General features: G+C 38.7%; 1 protein-coding gene across 1 annotated transcript in view; it reads right to left on the bottom strand.

Moving 5' to 3' along the window:
- Positions 1-20862, bottom strand: part of TBC1D16 (TBC1 domain family member 16) — a 419175-nt gene that overhangs the window by 299478 nt on the left and 98835 nt on the right. Inside the window, exons 5-6 of the mRNA XM_090408622.1 lie at positions 1002-1144; positions 206-534 (exon numbers count right to left, since the gene is read on the bottom strand). Coding sequence (XP_090264748.1) covers positions 206-534; positions 1002-1144 — 472 coding nt within the window. The remainder of the gene's footprint in view (positions 1-205; positions 535-1001; positions 1145-20862) is intronic.

The raw sequence follows: 20862 nt of genomic DNA, 5'->3' as shown, positions 1-20862 counted from the left end.
GAGTTACTTTAACAATTTCAGGATTATTAATCTAGTATCAATAATTCTAGAAACAAAAGCAGCATGGCTCTGAAAATCTCATTAAAAAGCCTTAAGTTAGTTTTTTAACAGACTTGTAAATTAATAATGAGATAATACTAAAGGAATAAGTAATAATATAAATAAGAAAACAGGAGAGAAAAAAACTATGACAGTGATTTCTTACCACATATTCCTGGATCCATTTCATTCAGCCCACTGATCATGCTTTCCAAGGCTGCAACAACTTCTTCTGGTCCAATACCTGAATCTGATTGACTTTGTGTTCCTGAGATTGAACTTGGAATTTTTTCTTGTTTGAAATCATCTGAACAAACTATATTTTTCGTGGGTAAACAAGTATTTCCATTTGGCTCAACATCACTAACTACAGACAGAGGTCGAGAATAAGTTGAGATAATTTCTGCCTGATCACTGGTAAAGCTATCCAAACTGAGTAAATCATCTCTTGGACTTCCAATATCAGAGACTGTTGAACTGATGCTCCTTCTGTCACTATAATATGGATGAGAAAACAAAGCATTTAGTTTTATAATCAGTGCACACATACACATATACACACTTCTTATCTTTATAAATAATTCCACCACATAATCTTTGGAATACTTCTTTCTTCAAATTCTGTCCTTTAAGCCTTCCCCCATCCCACCCAAGAGTCACATGACTTATCATGGGATGTCAGCACTATCAATACAGAGTATTATCGTATACAGCTACTTAAACTCATTCACCATCCACACTTTCACTATCTCTCAAGCAATGCATTCCATGCTTCTACCATTCTCCATGGCAAAAAATTTACTTCTTGCCCTTTTACTCAGTACTTCTTTTTATAACTTCCAGGGATGGCCCTTTATCCTTGTTCCTTCCCCTCATTCTACCATATGAAAAATTTCCTCAGTGTTCATCTGATAATAACCTTTCAACAGCTTAAATGTCTCAATCACATCCTCCCCCTTTACCTTCTATCCACCAAACCCTGCATTCGGCATGCCCTCAATCTATCCTGATAATCAATAATGTGCAGTCCTAATGTCGTTTTTGTTATCCATATCTGCACCTTCTCCAAAGTTACTTCATCTGCATGAAATCCTGGTGACAAGATCTGAAAACAGAAATTCAGATATAGTCTCATCAACGCTTTACAGAATAGGATCACTAACACACTTTTATCTCTTGTGGTCACTGTCTTCCTCAACGTTGCAGCAATTATCTCGGACGTTTTCACAACTTTTGAATATGTCTTTTGAACTTCAAATTTCTATCTAAAAGATTCCTTGCTTCTTCCACTTCTTCTAGTATAACTCTACCAAGTGAATATGAAACAGCCATCTGTGGACCCCAAATTTTAAAATCTTACATTTAGTTATATTAAACTGACATCCCCATACATTTGCCCACCTTTCCAGCTTATTTAAATTACCTTGAAGAAAAAAAACATCAACACCATTTACTAACCCTCCCAAGATTCACATAATTTGCAAACAACTGAATATCATTGGCATAAAAATTGAACAGTAAGAGTAGTCCTAGTACTAAACCCTGTGAAACTACACTTGTAACATACTCCCTGATACTGCTCCCCATATAAAATCCTCTGATATCTTTTTTTTCTTTTTATGTTGCTCTGATCCATGAATGGTTATTAACACTCTGAGTCCTATCGATGTAAAGATACATTGATAAGGATGTATATTCACTTTAAGTCCTAGTTCCAGTAGGTCTAGGACTTAAAGTGTAATTTGCAAACCTATCGTCATTTTTGTACCATGGGTGGACAAAGAATTTTTTTCCACTTTTCTAAATTTTAGGGATTTTTTAATTTATTGCATAGTCCAGATACCCTGCTCTTAGAGACCAAATATGGAACTTTTTCAAGTTACTTCAAGCCTCCAATAAATTGGGAAATAGTCTCATAGAGGGCAAATAAATTGTGGTTTTTACATATCCTTCATAGTATCTTTCGGTTTTACGTTTAGTGAGTGTTGTGGGTTATACATGGCAGGCAGCACTTGCGGTTGACTCCATGCACCTCCATCTCAGTATGGTATCACTGACTGTTGACCTGGGATGGCCCATGTCAACAATCTCTGAACAGATAAGCCTGCAACATGGCATCTTATCACAAAGCCTCTTTCAAACTCCATCAGTTCCCTTCTTGCACCTATTTCACCAGGACACAGTTACACTGACTTGGAAGCATCATATTCCTCCAAATTTATACCGGCTACAAACATGTGACTCGTTACACCTTGTCCATTAGGGTGTTTGTTGACTTCTTTTCATGCAATATAGATTGGAAAGAGATAAGTACAGATGGCAAAATGGAAATGGAATTTATACTGTTACTAAGGAATAATTACCTGAAACAACATGTAATGGAGGGACCAGAAGTTTGAGAGTGTTCAATCTGGTAATAGTATCAGACGATCTATCTATAAATGCAACAGCAACTCAACCTCCAATAGGGGAATGTGACCATGTGGTCTTGTCCTGGAGCTTGCTCAACATGTGGAATTTTTAGTCAAGAAAGGGTTTATGTAGAACTACAAAGCTGACAATTATGATAAACTTACAAAGCAACTTGGAGCAGTGCCATGGCATAAGAAGCTACATGGAATAAATGTCATTAGTGCATGGGAAGCAATCAGGGATTATTTTAGCAAGACAGTATCAGACGGCATACCCAGGATCAAGAGGGCAAACTGAGTAGGGATTAAGTGGATGAGCAGCAATATAAAGCAGGAGTTACAAAAAAAGATGGTATTGTGGAAGGAATATAAAGAAAAAGGTGATCAGCATGATCAGGAGCAATATAAAGCACAAGCAAGAAAGGTAACAAGTATGGTAAGAAAAGCTAAATGAGATTTTAAGAAAAAATTATCTAAGCAGGCCAAAGCAAATATCCAAAAGAGTGTTTTTGCTATGTAGCAAGTAAGAGAAAGATTATGGAATGAAATATAAAGTTACAGTGCTAAAGTGACAGATGAAGAAGAAATAGTTCAGTTGCTAAGTGATCACTTTGCAAGGGTGCATCATCCAGGTTGTGTCTTCATAGTTACTGATGTGAGAATTGAGGTAAATGAACTGGAAGTACTCAGTATATTGAAAAATATCAATGTGAATACACAGTGGGGCCTGTGAAAACATTGTACAACTTTGGCTGCTTATGGAAGTGTCAAAATCCTTTATTATTATTACAGACACCCCCATAAAGTCTATAGAATCATCAAGGGAGGTCCATTTAACAAAAACCAAATAATAACCCTCACTTACACAATAATGTCATACTTTTCTTTGAACTCATTCAGCAACAAAGCACTTACAAATGACTCTAGCAATCCATTCCACTCATTCGTAAGCTCTCCAAGCAAGAAATCTAGTTCTCATGCTTTTGCTAACTAAACTCTTTCTTATTTCAGGGATGACATCTAGTTCTCTGCACACTAGTCATGAACTAAAAAATTTATATCTATATGAATCCAATAACAGCCTTTAAGTAACATATATATATATATATATATATGTTTATCATACCCCTTTTCTATGAGCCAATTTCTGTAACCCAGAAATCTTCAATCTATCCTCATAAGGAGCATTTCATAGACTTTCCATCATCTTGATCACATGCCTCCAGATCCTTTCCACCTCTTCTACATCTTCAAAGAACCCAGGCGACTAGGTCTGTACACTATAGTCCATTTGGGGCTATTGTACACAGACCGAGTCTCTGTCTATCCATTAGTCACTTTTTTATCCACCTTACATTTCATATCCAAATACTTCAATTTATATAACAAAGTTCTATGCAATACCCTATCAAATGCTTTTGCAAAGTCCAGCAGTATCATCCTCTAGCCCTTCACCTTATCCAACTTAAATGTTATATCATTTTTCTTAAAGAGCTGTAGGTCAAAACTGTTGGGAAATACATCATGGGGAGCACTGTTCCAGAGGACAGATGGAATAAATGAGGAAGAGAAGAAGCAAGTTTGATCAGTTTGCAGTTGTACTGTAAAGGAATATTGGACAGTTGCTGCGCTTGTTTTAACAGGCATAACAGCAAGTGGAGGAATAATGTTTGCCAATTCAGTGGAGCAGTGATCATGGAAGTACCTGTAGAAGAGACACAGAGCTGAAACACTGCATCTGTGAGAGAAAGATCATCTATGAACTGAATTGCTCTCCTCTGGAACAGTATCAAGAATTTTTAAGAAGGTTTTAGGTGCACCACCCCAAATGTGGGAACAGTATTCTAAAGATGAGCAGATTTGGGATTTGTATAGGTTTAGTACTGGGTTGATGTAAAATAGCTTCTTGAGTGGAAAAGAACGCCCAGTTTTTAAGAAGTTCAGGAAGCTATTGATGTGAATGTGATTATGCCAAGAGAGGTTGAAGGCAAATATCAGTCCAAGGAGAGATAGTTCATCCTGTATGGTGGTATATGTATTATTGAGGATGAGGGAAAGTGAGCTGAGATCCCCTTTTGTGAGAGAAAAGGCAAGACTGCAGAATTGAAGGTGACTAAGTTATCCTTGCCCCACTGAAGGATGGTATGGAGATCAGTGTCTAAGGCACTGATTGCAGATGATCTTGATGTAAGGGTATCTAGGAGCTACATGGTTTATCAAAGGAGTAGGATGAAATGAATGAAGAATGCTATTGTTGGCAAAGCTATGGACAGGATTTGTAGTGATTGAGAATAGGTCATTTATGTACAAGAAAAAGACAGTAGGTAAGAGAGTGGAGCCCTGAGGCAGTCCTGCATCAGTGGCAAAGCTCGAAGAGAGGATGCTATCCACTATGACACACAGTGAACGACCAGAGAGGAAGCTGGCTATCCAGTTACATAGGGTAGCAGGCTGACCAAAGGTAAGAAGAATGCAAACAGTCCTTGATGGCAAACACAATCGAAAGCCTTGGGAATGTCAAGGGCAACAGCACACACATTTCTCTGAACCTTTCCATGATGTGTCCAGTGGTGTAGGACATGATATCAGCCATGAATCTAGACTGGTGGAATCCAAACTAGTGGTCACTGATTAACTGGTGAGCTTCTAGGTCGTGAAGAAGTTGACCACTGATAGCTTTCTCCATTATTTTGGAGAGGATCGAAGTGATGGCAATTGGCAGGTAGGCTTTTGTCTCCCTTTTTTGGAATGGGTTGGATGTATGTTAGTTTCAAACGGGATAGGTGCCCGCTAGTATAGAAGGTTGAAGAGACAATAGACGAAAGGCGTTAGCTCTGGAGCCCAACGTCTGAGTACAGTAGGAGAGATGTCATCAGGACCAGATGACTTTGTAGTGTTCAGATTGTTCTGAAAGGCCACAGTAGGCATATGGTTTTTCGGTTGCTGGTATGGAAAGATGTGATTTGTGTTTTTCATCTAAGCAGGAGTTAAAGGAAAAGAGTGATGCTAGGAGGTAAGCTTTATTCAGGGGTGCTGTAACAGTGGTGTCATCTAGATGAGAGAGAGAGGTGAGAGCATAGGTGAGCAGAAGTTGTATCTGCTGGCTTTTGTGATGGACCAGAAGGCATGGCTTCTGTCTGGGCAAGAAATGAGCTTTCTGCTATTGGCCTTTATGAAGTTGGATTTGGATTTGCTGATTTACACTTATTGCATGACTCTGCATAGGTTGAGTATGAAGTTGGGTTCTTGATGCAAGCCACCTGCAGTAAACCGAGTTTTTTCTTTGACTGCTTTCATACATCTTCCATTGAACCAGTAAGTGAAAAGTGGATGGGAATTTTGGATGGAATGCCTTCATGCCACTGTGGATGATTTCAGTGACTCACTCAGTGCAGGTGTCCAGGTCAGAAGAGTGGAAGCAATATTCATGCCATGGGAAAGAATAGTAGTTCAGGAGATCATCCAACTTTGTACCTTTGTAGTGCCAGAGGACACACAATGTTGGGTGTAGTCAGGGGAGGGATATTCTGTGAGGCTGGAAACTTGCACCAGATTGTGGTCTGAGTTGCTAAGAGGAGAGGTAATCTTTACAGTGTGTCTGAAAAAAAAAAATTAAAAAAAAAGATCAAGAGTACTGGGAAAGTGGAGAGGATTATCTGGAATTAAGGTAGGTAGCTGCACGATTGGCATAGATCATTTCTTACAGCAAAAAACTTCTACATCACAATCCAGCTTGATCAGTAGTGTTGGAGAAGGGGCGTCAGTTATAGTTGTGGACATCCAGATCACCTAGGATGATGATTTCCCTTTTTAGATAGCTGGCTTGTAAAGTGTCAAGTTTCGTGGAGAAGAACGTGAAGAGGTCTTTATGGTTTTCAGAGTTTGGAGACTGGTAAATGCAGCAGATGAATGTTAGTAAGTGGGGCAACCTTCAGCCAGAGGAGATCAAATGCAAGGGATTCTAAATTTGGCATTCTCTGGCAGGCAATGTCAGAACATACAAAGGCATAGGTACCACCTTTGTGGTGAAATGAATCATGAAGAGTATAATTTGGGTACTGGAATTTGCACCCAAAAGAATAACTGGAAGAGTAAAATTTGGGTACATGAACTGTGGTTAATGTAGCTGCAATTTGGGTTTCTATGAAGAGAAGGTGGTCTGGTTTGGATGTCTGTAAGAGGTGATGAATGTCATTTATGCTGTGGATGTGTGTAAACTGGATATGTGGAAATTATTTTTTTTGGGGGGGTAGGGATCCTGGTAAGTCTGGAATATTGTGTTTGGTTTGATTTATTGGATGAATTGGTTGTTGAGGGAGATTTATTTTGTTCACAGTATTGCCATCATTTATATATATATATTTATCCCACACAAAAGGCAGAAGAGCCTTAGCAAACAGATGCCGTGTGAAGGTGGGGTCAGGAATACAGTAATCTGCTGTTATTCTTCTTGAACTGTTAAAGATTGTAGTCCTTTGGAAATGCTACATGAGGGAGACTGTTTCACAAAACTGAAGTGGAAGGAATGAAAGATGACTGGGAGTAGTAGGTTCGTGGTATGCAATTCAACTGTGAAAGGATGCTGAGCAGCTATAATACAAGTTCCTGTAGATCTGGCAGAAATACGAGGCATACTGGATGCTAAGTTCTGCTGAACAATAGCCATGGAAATATCTGTAGAAGAGACACAATAAAGAAGCTGATCTTCTAGGGGATAGTGTCTGAAGAGAGTCTATAAGAGAAGTGTCATTTATCAACCAAATTGTCCTTTTCTGAACAGAATCAATAATTTTCAGGGAGGTCTTAGATGCACCACCCTCTTCTCCACACATGAGAGCAGCATTCCAATGTCGGTTAAATTGAGATTTTTACTGAGTAAGTAACTGTTCAGCAGAGAAGTATCATCTTGACCAGAAAAGGATGCCAAATTTTTTGGAAGTTGTTGATGTAATAGAAGTGATATGACTGTGCCAAGAAAGGTTTGGAATAAGAGTCAGTCTGATGAGGAGAGAAAGAGAGAGTGATTTGATCTTGACTGTTGAGTTCAGTATTATCAAAAAGTAAGTGGAGAGATCTGAAGTCTTTTTTTGGGAAAACAAATAAAACTGCATTTTGAAAGAATTGAAGTTAACTAGGTTGCTTTCCCCTAATCAAGGATATTGTGCATATCAGTGTTTAAGACATGTGTTATAGATAATCTTGAAACATGAGATGTTTGAACAATACAAGGCATGTCATATCAGTAAGACGAGTGAAGTGTGCAATCATCAGCCAAACTATGAATAGGATTTGCAGCAATAAGAGCAGGTTATTTATATAAAACATAAATGATGGGAAATGACAGAGCCCTGAGCAACACAGGCATTGACAGGAAAGCCTGAGGGGAGAACACCATCTACCATTATGCATAGGGGTTGATCTTAGAGAAAAGTTGCAATCCATTCACACAAGAACGAAGGTAGTCCAAATGATGATAACTTGTTGAGAAACCTTCGATGGCAGACCCTAGGAAAAGCCTTGGAGATGTCAAAAGCAACAGCACAGGTTTCTCCAAACCTTTTCATGGAATAGATCGAAATGTGAGTGATGTAGGCCAAGAGATCTCCTGTGGATCTGGAGTGGTGAAATCCATACTGTGGTCACTAATTAGAGAGCAATTCTCAAGGTGTTGAACAAGCTGACTGTTGATAACCTCCTCCATTACTTTAAACAAAACTGATGTAAGTGTAATAGGTCGATAGATTGATGGTAAACATTTATTTCCTAATTTGAGAACTGGTCGTATATGAGCTATCTTTCATACTGAAAGGTAGATGCCAGCCAAGTACAGTTTAATGAGTGGATGATAGTTCAGAAGCACATCTCCTGAGCACAATGGGTGGCTCGAGAATTGCTCTCTATCAGACCAGCTGCCTTTGTAGTATCCAAGTCACTTAAGAGAAGGTTACAGCAGGCAATGAGATGCAATGGTCTAGGCAAGGAAGGGGGTAATTTGCCATGGAAGAGAAAAATGAAGCCAAGTCATCTTTAGTTGATGTTATAATGCTACCATTAGGATAAGATAGAGGAGGAAGCACAGATGGACAAAAGTTGTGCCCAGCAGCTTTGCCAAGTGACTGTGGCACAAGTAGCGAGTTTTCTACATTTATCCTTGCTGGATTTAGACTTGGCCCTTTTATGGTGGTTTTACAAGTATTGCAGGCAACTGTGTGGGCTATAAATTCCCAACCCATATCTAAACAATAGTTTAGATATGGGTTGGGAATTTGAACAGAGTGAGGAATGAAGCTTCCATTCCAATATGGATTATTTCCATAACAAGATCACAACAGGTATCTATCTGAAAAATGAAATTAGCAGTCTAACCATGGAAAAAGAGAAGTAAAAGTCATACAAGTTCTCCCACTTGGAACTGTTGTAATGCTAGAACCCATTTCATTTTACATTTTTGGTTTATTATTAGATGAAAGTAAAGAGTAGTGACACGTAATGGAGAGATAGACTCGTGAACATGACACCCATATGTGCAACCAAGTCAAGAGCAACCGGTCTCCTTGCCATTCTGTGGCCTTGACAGTGCTTCCCACATACCACTACTTGGATTCCCACAATATTGGGCATAAAGAGTATCACTCACACTGCATGGAGAAGAGAGGGGAGGATGGAGGTCAGAACCCTGCTCTGGAAACCAAACATAGCACTTGCCACTTCAGGGCTCCAATAAGCAATGCGATGGTGTTTTACTAGGCAATGAAGGTCATCTACCACCTAATAATCTAGTTGGCATTTCCTCCAACTAGGAAGATACTCTTTTGCAGTGGGAATGCTCATTGCAAGTGCCAGAGCCCCTTTTATGAAATAGGCCAGACCATGGGAAGGCAGGTTGACGTGATAGGAAGAGGTTGTGTACTGCACATCCCTCATTAGTGGCTATGCTACCCTGTATACAGTAACTGATTCCTATTTCTGAATTTTGCCTTTAGCCAACTTCTCCAATACCTTGACCACTGCCTCTGAGATGCTGATCAATTGATAATTTGCTACCTCTGTCTTAGAGCCTCCTTTATGCAAATGAACTATTTTTCCCTCTTTCCACTCCCTTGGGATTCTAGAGCTGAGACTCAAAATTAAACAATCTGTCCAAAGGCACTTCGAGTTTCCTTGCAAGTGTTGTATACACCTCTGCTTCAATATCAGCTCATCAAATCTGATCTAAAGAAGATTACTCAATAATTCAACTATTTCATCTGCTTTGGTCTCCCTACCATCAACAATCATCCAAGTTATTCTACAATAGTCATTCTTCCTTTTACTTGCAGCATGTTAATAGAATCTTTTTGATTACCTTTGGCTAGCTCAACTAATTTTCTCTCATACTCTGATTTTGCCTTCTTATCATACTGTCACCCTTCTGGTCTCTGTTTTATACTGCTCATGATATTGTTGATCACTTTTCTCTTCAAATCTTCCACAAGCCTTTCTTTTTTGGCAACTCTTGCTTAATGATGTTATTCATGCATTTAATTCCTAATTTATTTATCCCCCTGACTAGATCTATTATTATTATTCAGGCCTTTATGGAGTCAAAAGACTCATTCGTGGGAGGTCCTTCCTAAGAACATAAAGTCTGTCAAGACTCATCGAGGGGCGGTCCCCCCTAAGAAACACAAAGTCTATCATACCACTCCTTAAATTCATTGACCATTCTCGCTTTCACCACTCCATCAGGCAATGCATTCCACGGTTCAACCACCCTCCACGCAAAGAAACCACTCCTCATCCTCTTGCTCACAGTTTCCTTTCGTAACTTCCAGGGATGGCCTCTTGTCATCACTCCTTCCTGCTGTTCAACCAAGCGAAAAAACACCCCAGTGTCATCCCTGTAACCACCTTTTCAACAGTTTAATCTAGGCATGCACTCTGCTATTCCTTCCTACAAACACCCCCTTTGACCATTTCTCATGCACTACCAACAACCTTCCCCAGCACCCATGGCCCTTCTCCAAACAGTCTCCCGAGTATATCATAATTATCAGCTGTGTAATTCCATATATAACCCTTCTTCAGTGAAAATTCTACATGTTTAGCCTCCCAGGTTAAAATTACATGATCACTCTCACCAACTGGTGGCAATATAGCCAGCCACCTTCATTATAGACAAATCGTCTGATGTAATCATGGGATCCAGCACTCTCGATTCACTAGTACCTTCCATCACATACTGTCTTAGGAAATTATTCCTAAGTAGCTACATAAGTTCCATTTACTTTTGCCCATGTGACTTTTCCTCATTCCAATCTACGTTCCATAGTTGAAATTCCCCATAATAATTATCCACTCTCCATTGATTGAATTTATTTGATGCATATATGCATCATTCCTATAGTAGCAAACAACTATACATTTTGTCCTGTTAGGCTATCTTTTTCATGGAGCACTATCATAATATCATGTACACTCCCTAAGATTACATGTCAGGAATTTGATGATGGTGATGATATGAAGGCAGCAAAGCAACTGGAGGGCAGATCATAAATGCCATGTAGTGTTTAACAGTTCAAAGAAAAATAGATGATTTCTCTTTGGACTTCTTATTGAGAGCTTTATGAAGAGAACAAAGATGATCAGTCATCTCTTGATAATTTCACATGGTAGGTTGAATGTCCAAATTAAGCTTTTTTTCTATTCTTTCATTACTCTTTATACTTTATTATTTTACTTTGCATTAATAATCACATACTGATATTCAATTTGTGTGTACATCTGTGAATGAAACTAACAGAAATAACTTTTAAACATGTTAATGCACTACCACATACACATACTATTATTATTATTACGGGCGAATCCAAGGAGTCCTTAGACTCATCGAGGGAGGCCCTAAACATCATCCATCATAACTATTCGACATTCACACAGTATCTATCATACTTTGCCTTGAACTCATTCACTGTCATCGCACCCACAACAGACTCTGGCAGCTTATTCCACTCTAAAAGTAAAAAACCCAGCTCTAACACTCTTACTAACCACACTCTTGCCCAACTTCCATTGATGTCCCCCTAGTCCTCCCACCATCAGTCCTGTTCTCAAAAATATCCTCTGAATTAATCCTCTAGAAACCCTTCAGCACTTTGAATGTCTCAATCATATCTCCCCTTTTCTGCCTATCAACCAATTTCTGCAACCCACAAATCTTCAACCTGTTTTCATAAGGTTCATTCCAGAGACCTGCTATCATTTTGGTCACTTGCCTCTAGATCCTCTCAACCTCCTCCCCATCAAGAAGAAACCAAGGTGACCATATCTTGGCACAGTAATCAAGATGGGGTCTTATCAAGGCTCGATACAGAGGAACAATAACTTGCTTATCTCTGCTCGTCAAAGTACTCTTCAGCATCCAAGTGATTTGATGAGCTGATTTAGCCACTTTTGTGATGTGCCCACTAAACTTCAACTTCCTATCCACCAACACTCCCAAGTCCTTGGCCTCATCAATCTCCTGGAGTACAGTTCCACCAATGTGATATACCTGCTAATCTTTTCACCCCAAAATGCATAACCTTACATTTTTCCACATTAAATTAACATCCATTCTCCTTAGCCCATACCTCCAGTCTATCCAAATCATCCTGCAAAATTTTGACATTGTCTGCATTCACTATTGCCCTACCCAACTTAGTATCATTAGCAAACATATGAACCGTTCCTCTCAGATCCTTCCCTATATAGTTAATGAACAAATTAAACATCAGCGGTCCAAGAACAGAACCCTGCGGCACACCACTAGTCACAGGCCGTCTTTTGGACTCTACTCCTGAGTAAACTACTCTCTGGTATCTCCCCATCAACCACCCTCCAATCCATCTCACCAACCCTATATCCATTCCCATATGTTGCAGTTTACGGATTAGACTTCCATGTGATATCCTGTCAAAGGCCTTAGCCAGGTTCAGCAGTATCACTGTAAACCCATTACCCTTATCCAGTTCAGCCATCACTGTGTTATAAAACCTGAGCAAGTTACTGAAGCATGATCTACCCTTCACAAAACCATGCGGTCCCCCATACAGTATCTCATTTTCATCAATCCATTCCTGTATTTTACCCTTGTCTACTTTCTTCAAGACCTTGACAACGAGTCCTGATATGCTGATCGGTCGGTAATTTGCAACAGTAGTCTTGGATCCTCCTTTATGCAGTGGAACTATTTTCCCCTATTTCCACCCCTTTGGGACTAAACCAGACCAGAGACTAAGATTAAACAATACAGTCAAGGGCACTGACAATTCTTCAGCCGCTTCATGTGAGACCCGTGCTGATATACCATCCAATCCTACAGATGTATTCACATTAAGGTTCTGTAATAGACTATTCACCTTCACTTCATTCACCACAATTCCCATATAAACTAATGGTTCCTTCATTCCTTCAAGTCACCACCCGGATGATATACTCTTGCAGAGTGCTCACTCAAGAATTCCACTATATTGACTGATTCAGTGACCTCCCTACCATCAGTGTTCCTTAAAATCATTTTGCCATTTACAGTTTTTCTTTTACTAGCAGCATATTGAAAGAACTGTTTGGGATTCTCTTTAGCTTGCATGGCTAATTTCCTTTCATAATCCGTTTTCAACTTTCTCACCATACTCGTTACCCTTCTGGCCTGCGCTTTATACCGTTCATGTGCCTGCAGGTCACCTTTCTCCTTAAATTCCTTCCACAGTTGTTTCTTTTTTTTTGCAACTCAAGTTTAATGGTATTATTCATCCATTTAACCCCCTACTTGATTTACTATTCGGACTCTAGGTATACAGTCCACCATAACCTCCTGTAAATGCTCCTTGATCACTTCCCATGTCCTATCAACATCCAGCCCTTGCAGTTTTACAAGCCATGGCACTGAACTAAGCAATCTCCTAAGCTTGTCATACCTGCCAGCATGATAATTCCACATGTACCCGGTCTTAACTGAAAATTTCACACATTTAGCCACCTCCCAGGTCAAGACACTATGATCACTCTCACCAATAGGTGGCAATATGGTCATATTCATTACAGTCAAATTCTCAGATGCTATTACTAGGTCAAGCACCCTCGAACCCCTAGTATTTTCCATTACATGATGTCTCATATAGTTATCCCTCAGTAACTGATTAAAATCCAGTTCCGTCCTCACATGAGTCCTCTCCTCCTTCCAATCAATGTTACTATAGTTGAAATCCCCCATAATAATTACCCTCCTTCCACTCATTTCATCAATTTGCCTATGCATACTATCTCCACCATCTATTCCATCACCTGGTCTATAGCAGCACCCAACTGTACATTTTGTTCCGTTAGTCTCAATCTCACACCAAATAGCCTCAAATGAGCTCCTTTCGCTATCCTGCAATATAACTTCTATTCTCCTTGGTTGCAGCTCATCAACTATCATCAATAACACTCCTCCCCCCATTTTATTCTCTCTGTCCCTCCTGAACACACTATACCCTACACATTCTATCCTACTAACTATATCATCTTCTGCCAGCCATGTTTCACTAATGTCAATAACCTGTGGCCAGGAAGAGCCAACCAAGGCCAAAAATTCTTCCTTCTTGTTCCTAATACTCCTGGCATTAGTTAATTAGACAAATGGACCTCTGCATTTCATGCAGAGGTCCATTTGTCCCACCCCTATCTTGATGTGTTATACTAACTATCCCATTCTGATTTCTTATCCTTCATACTGGCTCGGGAACATTATAAGCATTCTTACACTCAACTGCCTCACTGATGTCTGCATATCCACATAATATAAACACATATAATATAACTACTATAAACACATAAGCAACAGTGTGTGATTAATAGGTGATAAGGTTAAATATTCTGACTTATGTAAATTTTGAGCTATGTAAAGTTTGCAAACTGTAACTCTTATGTAAATCGAGGACCAGCTGTATTCTCCTGAATTTTTCATAATTTCCAGCTTTGCACTTTGGCATTAACCTTTCCTAATTGGAACTTCCATATACTTAGCTACCAGCAGGTTTGTTTACAGTGTGATCACTATCACCAACTGATTGAAAACAGTCACATCCTTAACTGAGATGCCTTCTAAAGCTATGTCTGAACATTCTCTGACTTCAAGTTTCTTCTTTCACATGCTGTTTTTAAAAAATTGTCTTCCAACAACTCAATAAATTCTTCTTCATTCTTATCATGAGTTTCTGCTGCAAGTCAATCAATTTTTGGATAATTAAGTTATCCATAATGATTACTCAAGAGCCTGTGTAGCTTAGTGGATGTGGCGTTTGCCAACCACGGCGCTTAGCCGCACGAAGGAAGACTTGGTTTCGAGTCTAGTCGGCGACTAGAGGAAATTTTTCTAAGCCTTTTTTCGACCGGTTCCCGAGTTAGTCGATCTCTGGCACGGGCAAGCAGGTTTTTCCTCCCGGAAACTCGGGTTTTTCGTCCTGTAAACTCAAGAAAATCGACCGTAGAACCCACATTATTTCAGACATTAAATATATTGTGTTAGGGTTAGGGACCACGAGATGGCGGCACATTTGAGCCGTCTCTCTTCACTGAGTACAGCTTAATTAGTGATAGCCTTGGGCCATCTATCTCTGATTGGTACCAGTGGAGATTGAACTGCCCACTCAGTCTCCAAAAGTTAGATAGGGCTAAATGGCCTCGCCTACTCCCCGTATACGGGAATAAAAAAGGCGTTAGCTGATTTTTTTTATTTTTTTTAATGATTACTCATTTAGTACCATCAAGATAATTTGACAATGCATTTAATTGTTACCATCAACTGAACTACAACATCTGTAGCAATATCTCACTATATATTTCATTCTATTAGCCTCCACTTCACATCCCAGAGCCTCAAGCTCACTTCTAGATGGAATGTTTGGTATTATTGCTTTTGTGAGTTTCTACCCTAACCTGACTTGACCTCCCCCACTCCCCCTATTCTCCTATTAAAATATTATACCTTTTATGCTCAATTCCAGATACCACATATGACCAAGAGTCAGGCATGTTTCAATAATACCAACACTTCTAGGCCACAACGTATTCACATCAAAGAGCCTCAAACTCACTTCTAGATGGAACATTATTGCTTTTGTGAGATTCTACCCTAAGTAGATTCAAATCATCTGATATCATTTGCAGCACATCTCCCCAGTAAGCTTAGCAGTACCACACCCATCTTCTATGAAAATACGACACCCTTTATGCTAATAAAGGATTCCAGATACTACATGACTCTGAGAGCCAAGTTTATTTTCCTAATAGCAAATTGCTGGCAACAGTGCATTTACCAAGGCAACAAACTCAATCTCTTTGTTTCTAATGCTCCTGACTTTTTCATATACTTATTTGGAGTTTGCTTGGGCCAACTGCACAACTTTCTCTTTCCCATCCACACATACACACACACACTCAAAACTACAATTTAGAAGACAAGACAATATAACATATTATAACAATTTTTTCTTTTTAATAACAAACTGCTTTTAATATATGAATATAAAAATAGACATTAGATTTTAAATTTTCTGAAAAGCCATAATGCTCCTAAAATGTTAACCATAAGGAAGAAAAATCTAAGCTATTTTGGTGATGGAGCAAACCCTTTGTAATGACTAGGCTAAAAAATTAAATTTAGTAAGATTTTAATTGAAGGATATTAATAAACATATCGCTCAATAGGAACCACCCAAAGTGTCATAAACACAAAAAGACCCTATTTACTATCTCCTTCATGGCAATTAAAAAAATAATAAATTACTCCTCCCTACTACTCGCACATCAGTCTAATTCCCAAATACTCTTGAACCAACTAAACTTCTCCAAACATGTTGTACAAAAAAACTGTGGCTAGTTCACAGTTAATTTTTTGCTTTTCTCATCTGATGCAGTTTTAATTAATGTAACCGCCAGCACCCACCATATTTATTGCATGTATATAACAGCAACAAACATGGCAAGTATACAAGGGGTACCACAAAATAACTGGAATCTGATTTGGCACACGTGCATTTTCTAGTTACGGATGCTGCTGCTAGGCATCGTGAGTGTGTGGTTTTCCATGCCAGTCTGGCAAGTGGTGTCATCCTATGTTAACTGGTTCATTGTTCTTGGCTGCTTTTTTTGTTAATGCTTACAAGCAAGTTTGGCAATTTTGTGATGGCTGACCACAAGGAGTAGAGAGTGTACATGAAATTTTGTTTTATTTTGGGTAAAACTGCAGCTGAAACTATTGTTATGTTTCAGCAAGCCTTTAAGGATGATACTTTAGGTAAAACGCCAGTCTACGAGTGGTTTTCCCATTTCAAAAATGGGGACATGTCAGTTGAAGACCAACCATAATAATCATTATAAAAGGTTTGTTCCATTACCAAAATAGCTGAGCTTTTTTTCTTCCCTACTATACTTCAGACTTTTGAGAAAATATTTTACAGCATGAAACAAATTGTATGTATAGATTTTTACAGCTGTCTTCTGGATCATTTTTCCTGCCATCCTGGCACCAAATGCTTGTTTTGCTAGCCTTTCCTCTCCTACTGAAGCAGTTGAGGTAGAATACAGAGAGGTAGCACATGGAGAAAGATTGGTATGTCATGTCTTTAGAAAGATAAGTTATAATTTGGTTTTTAATTAACTATTGATATTGTAATTTCTGTTAGATATAATTCATAAATTCTTAATTCAGTGTTTGTCTCACTTAGTGCATGTTTATAAGCTCAAAGCAAAGCTGAGGGTAATTTAACTGGAGCAGATGGAATTAGATAACTAATTACTGCATCAGACTGATAGTCTGTCCAATAAGGATCAGCAAATTGTATATGAAGGAGAATCTTCTGAAAGAGCAAAGTCCCTAGTTTGTGCTCCAGGAGTCTATTTTGGGGCCTTTGCTGTTTTACTGCTATGTTAGCAATATTAGGAAAGGTCTGAATGGTAAATCCTCAAGATTTATCACAGCCAGGAATCTGAACTCAGATCTCCTAGCTATATCCCAGTGGGGCAAGGACAACCTTGTAAATTTCAATGCCACCAAAACTCCGTTCTGTCTGATCTCTCGCAAGAAAGAGCTCTCATCACTCCCCCCTTACCTTCAGTAATACTGAGATATCCAAAAACACAATCAGATTTCTCTTCTTGGAATGACTTGCACCTCCGATCATCTTCCCTGGCACAGCCATATTTCAACTATAGTTTCTGCAGCTGCCAAAAAACTTGGTGTACTTTTTGCACAAGACACTACTTTACACTTTCACAGCTGCTAACTCTATACAAAGCCCAAATCCGCAGCCATGGAATATTGCTCCCATATTTGGATAGTGCACCAAAATCCTCTTTAAGATTGCTCGATTCTATTCAGAAGAAGACAATCGAGCTAATTAATGATCTCTCTCACAGACATTCAGTTTATGCTTTGTGCCTCTTCTACAGATAACAGTGGACTGCTGAATAACACTGCTGAATTGGCCACTATTATTCCTCCACTCTCCACCAAAATCATTAAAACAAGAGCCACTGCTAACCAACACCCTTTTACAGTCCATCTTAAAACAACCAGCTTCACTGCCTCCTCTTTTATCTCATCTACTTCTGTCCTTTGAAACAGTCTCCCCACCCAGCCTTCCCCAAATATTACAACCCTCAATGGCAGCCAAGATGTCGACATTGAATTATATTAATATGTGGGATTTAGTGTGATGTAGTGTGTAGTTAATATATTCATTGCTGAGAGTGAATCGTTTGTGGTACAAAAAGCGAGAATAGAGAGAATGTTTGTCAGAAATATCTTGTGAGCAAATGCAAGAAATGCAATTTGTGTTGAGAGCAGAAGAATGAACTAAGTGATATTAAGGATATAGAGCAAGATTGTGAAAGTGTTATGGAGAACGTGGCAGAAGCAGTGAATGATAGTGCACAAAATACGAATGAGAGTTTGAAGGAAGGGGAGAAAGTAATAATGTGGATGATGAGATGCCAGGGCAGAAAGAAATTGAACTACATATAAAAGTGCGAGAAACTGGAAGAATAGAGATAGTATTGTATGGGAATTCGATGATAAGAGGTATACTTAATGAGAAAGTGATGAAAGCATGTTTTCCGGGTCCAAAGAAAAAGGATGTTAGTGAAGCTGCAAGTTTGCAGAAGAAAGAAGCGAATGAGTTTATTGTTTTAGCAGGCACAAATGATTTGAAAGGTGAGAAATATACAATGAGAGAAGATATGAGAGAGTTGTTAGAAGAAGCAAAAATGAAGATTAAGAAAGTAAAGACTGTGAGTCTATTGCCTTGGTATGACAGGACAACTGAAAAGAAGGGCAATGATTACCAATGAGAAGATTGTGCAGGAGGAATGGTGTGCAGTTTATAGATGTATGGAGTGAACTTAATGGATGTAAGGACCTGCATATGCCTGACAAACTGCATTTGAATGGTTTTGAGAATGTTTAGAACAGTTAGAGAATGCTTAAGGAAAGTGTTGTTCAGTTAGAGTTTAGAAATGCAAAACCAAAGAAACTAGAGAAATTTGGAGAGAAGCAATCAAGTATGTGTCTAGCCACCCCTGAGAGAAATGACAGTGAGTGCAAGAATGACTGTGAGGAAATAGCCATCTGAGGAATAGATGAGTATGAGTGCAGGAATGATTGTGAAGAGCTGGGTACAGTTTCCCAGGTTTCCAATCTGAATGGGCAAGTAATGTAATGTAATGGTAACTGTGGATCCAAAGGTGTTGAAATGCATGTACATGAATTCCCAAAGTTTCAGAAATAAAGAAGATGAGTTTCTTGCATTGGTCAGTAAAACTTGGCCAAACATTATTGGCATCAGCAAGACCTGGTTGTCATATAAAGATGTAGTTGCAGGAATAGAATGTAACAGATATTGTATTTTCAGTGAAGACAGAAGAAATAGGGGGGAAGGAGGAGTGGTATTATTAATGATGGTTGAAGAATTTCGACGAACAAAAACAAAAGTTAAGGAAGATTGTAGATCTGAGGGAAATGGTTTATTTGAGGCTTTCTGGTTTGAGATAGAAGCCAATAGGACAAAAATATTGTTGGTTGCTGTTATAGACCTAGGTGAATATAGAATGCTCGTGAGCAATACAAAGCAGGCAAGAAGAGTAGCCAGTATGGTAAGGAAGGCTAAATCAGATTGTGAGAGAAAATTAGCTAAAGAGGTCAAAGTAAATCCTAAAGAGTTTTTTTTTTTGCTATGTAAGAAATAAGAGAAAGAACGATTATAGAAAAATAACCTTAGTACTGAGGGAAGGAAAGCGAGAGAAATAGAAGAAATAGTTGAGTTATCAAGTGATCACTTTGCATGGGTATATCATCAAAGTGGAGATGCTGCAGTTACTGACGTGAGAGCTGAGGTAGATGAACTGGAAGCACTCAACATATCGAAAAATAAATAACAATGTGAATACAGAAGTGGACCTGGATAGTATTCAGCTCATGTGTGAGAATGTGCAAGTGAATTTGTATGACCTCTAATGAAGTTGTTTAATCTAAATCTCAAGCTCTGGCAAGGTTCCAAGTGAGTGGAAAGAGAGTAAGATAGTTCCATGACAGAAAGGTGATTCCAAGAAAGAAATAGCAAATTACAGTCCAATTAGTATCTCTGGAGTAGTGGTTAAGGGTGTTGGAAAAGTTGGTTACAAGTAATATTCAAGAATGGGTGGCAAGGAATAAGATGGGGCAGAATGGCTTTTCAAAAGGTAGGTCCTGCCCCTCAGTAATTTATTCACATTTTATAATAAGGCAAAGGTGGAACTGAATAAAGGAAATGACTACACTATGATACTGCTGGACTTTGCGAAGGCATCTGACAGAATACTACATGGAAAATTATTATATAAGTCTGAGCAAATAGGAATGGATATGAGGTTGGGGGCATGCAGAGGGTGTATAATTTAATGAAATCAAGGCAAATGAGGATGACTAGTGCCATACCCCAGGGCTCTATACTGTTATTCTGAAACCACCAATAAGGTGGCACTTGGCTCTGGCACATGGATTGGTTCTGTAAATAGGATTAACATTCATTCTTCTAGCTTCACCTTGTGATTATGCTGATGCAGTGATGATGGCCAGTTAGTTTTGGATCAAAATATTTGCAATAAAAAAAAACTATTATTTATTCTTATGAATATCTGTGTCTAATATATCTTGATGACGTAAAAACTTGTTCATGTAATAAGTAATATGACAATATTCTGTATTCTTCTTGAGGGTGTATATCTGAATTTGATGATGAGCTTAAATGTAGAAGGTTTACATAAACAATATGACTGACAACAATAGCATAGATCTTGAAATAATGTAACATATAAGTTGCTTTCTTAACAAAAAAAAAGTATTAAGAATAAATACCATTACATATTTCTTCCC

Source organism: Typopeltis vanoorti, chromosome 18 (genome assembly GCF_054136105.1).
Source record: "Typopeltis vanoorti isolate ZY-2024b chromosome 18, IOZ_Tvanoo_1.0, whole genome shotgun sequence".
Taxonomy (NCBI): Eukaryota; Metazoa; Arthropoda; class Arachnida; order Uropygi; family Thelyphonidae; genus Typopeltis; species Typopeltis vanoorti.
This window is presented reverse-complemented; position numbering and strand designations above follow the sequence as displayed.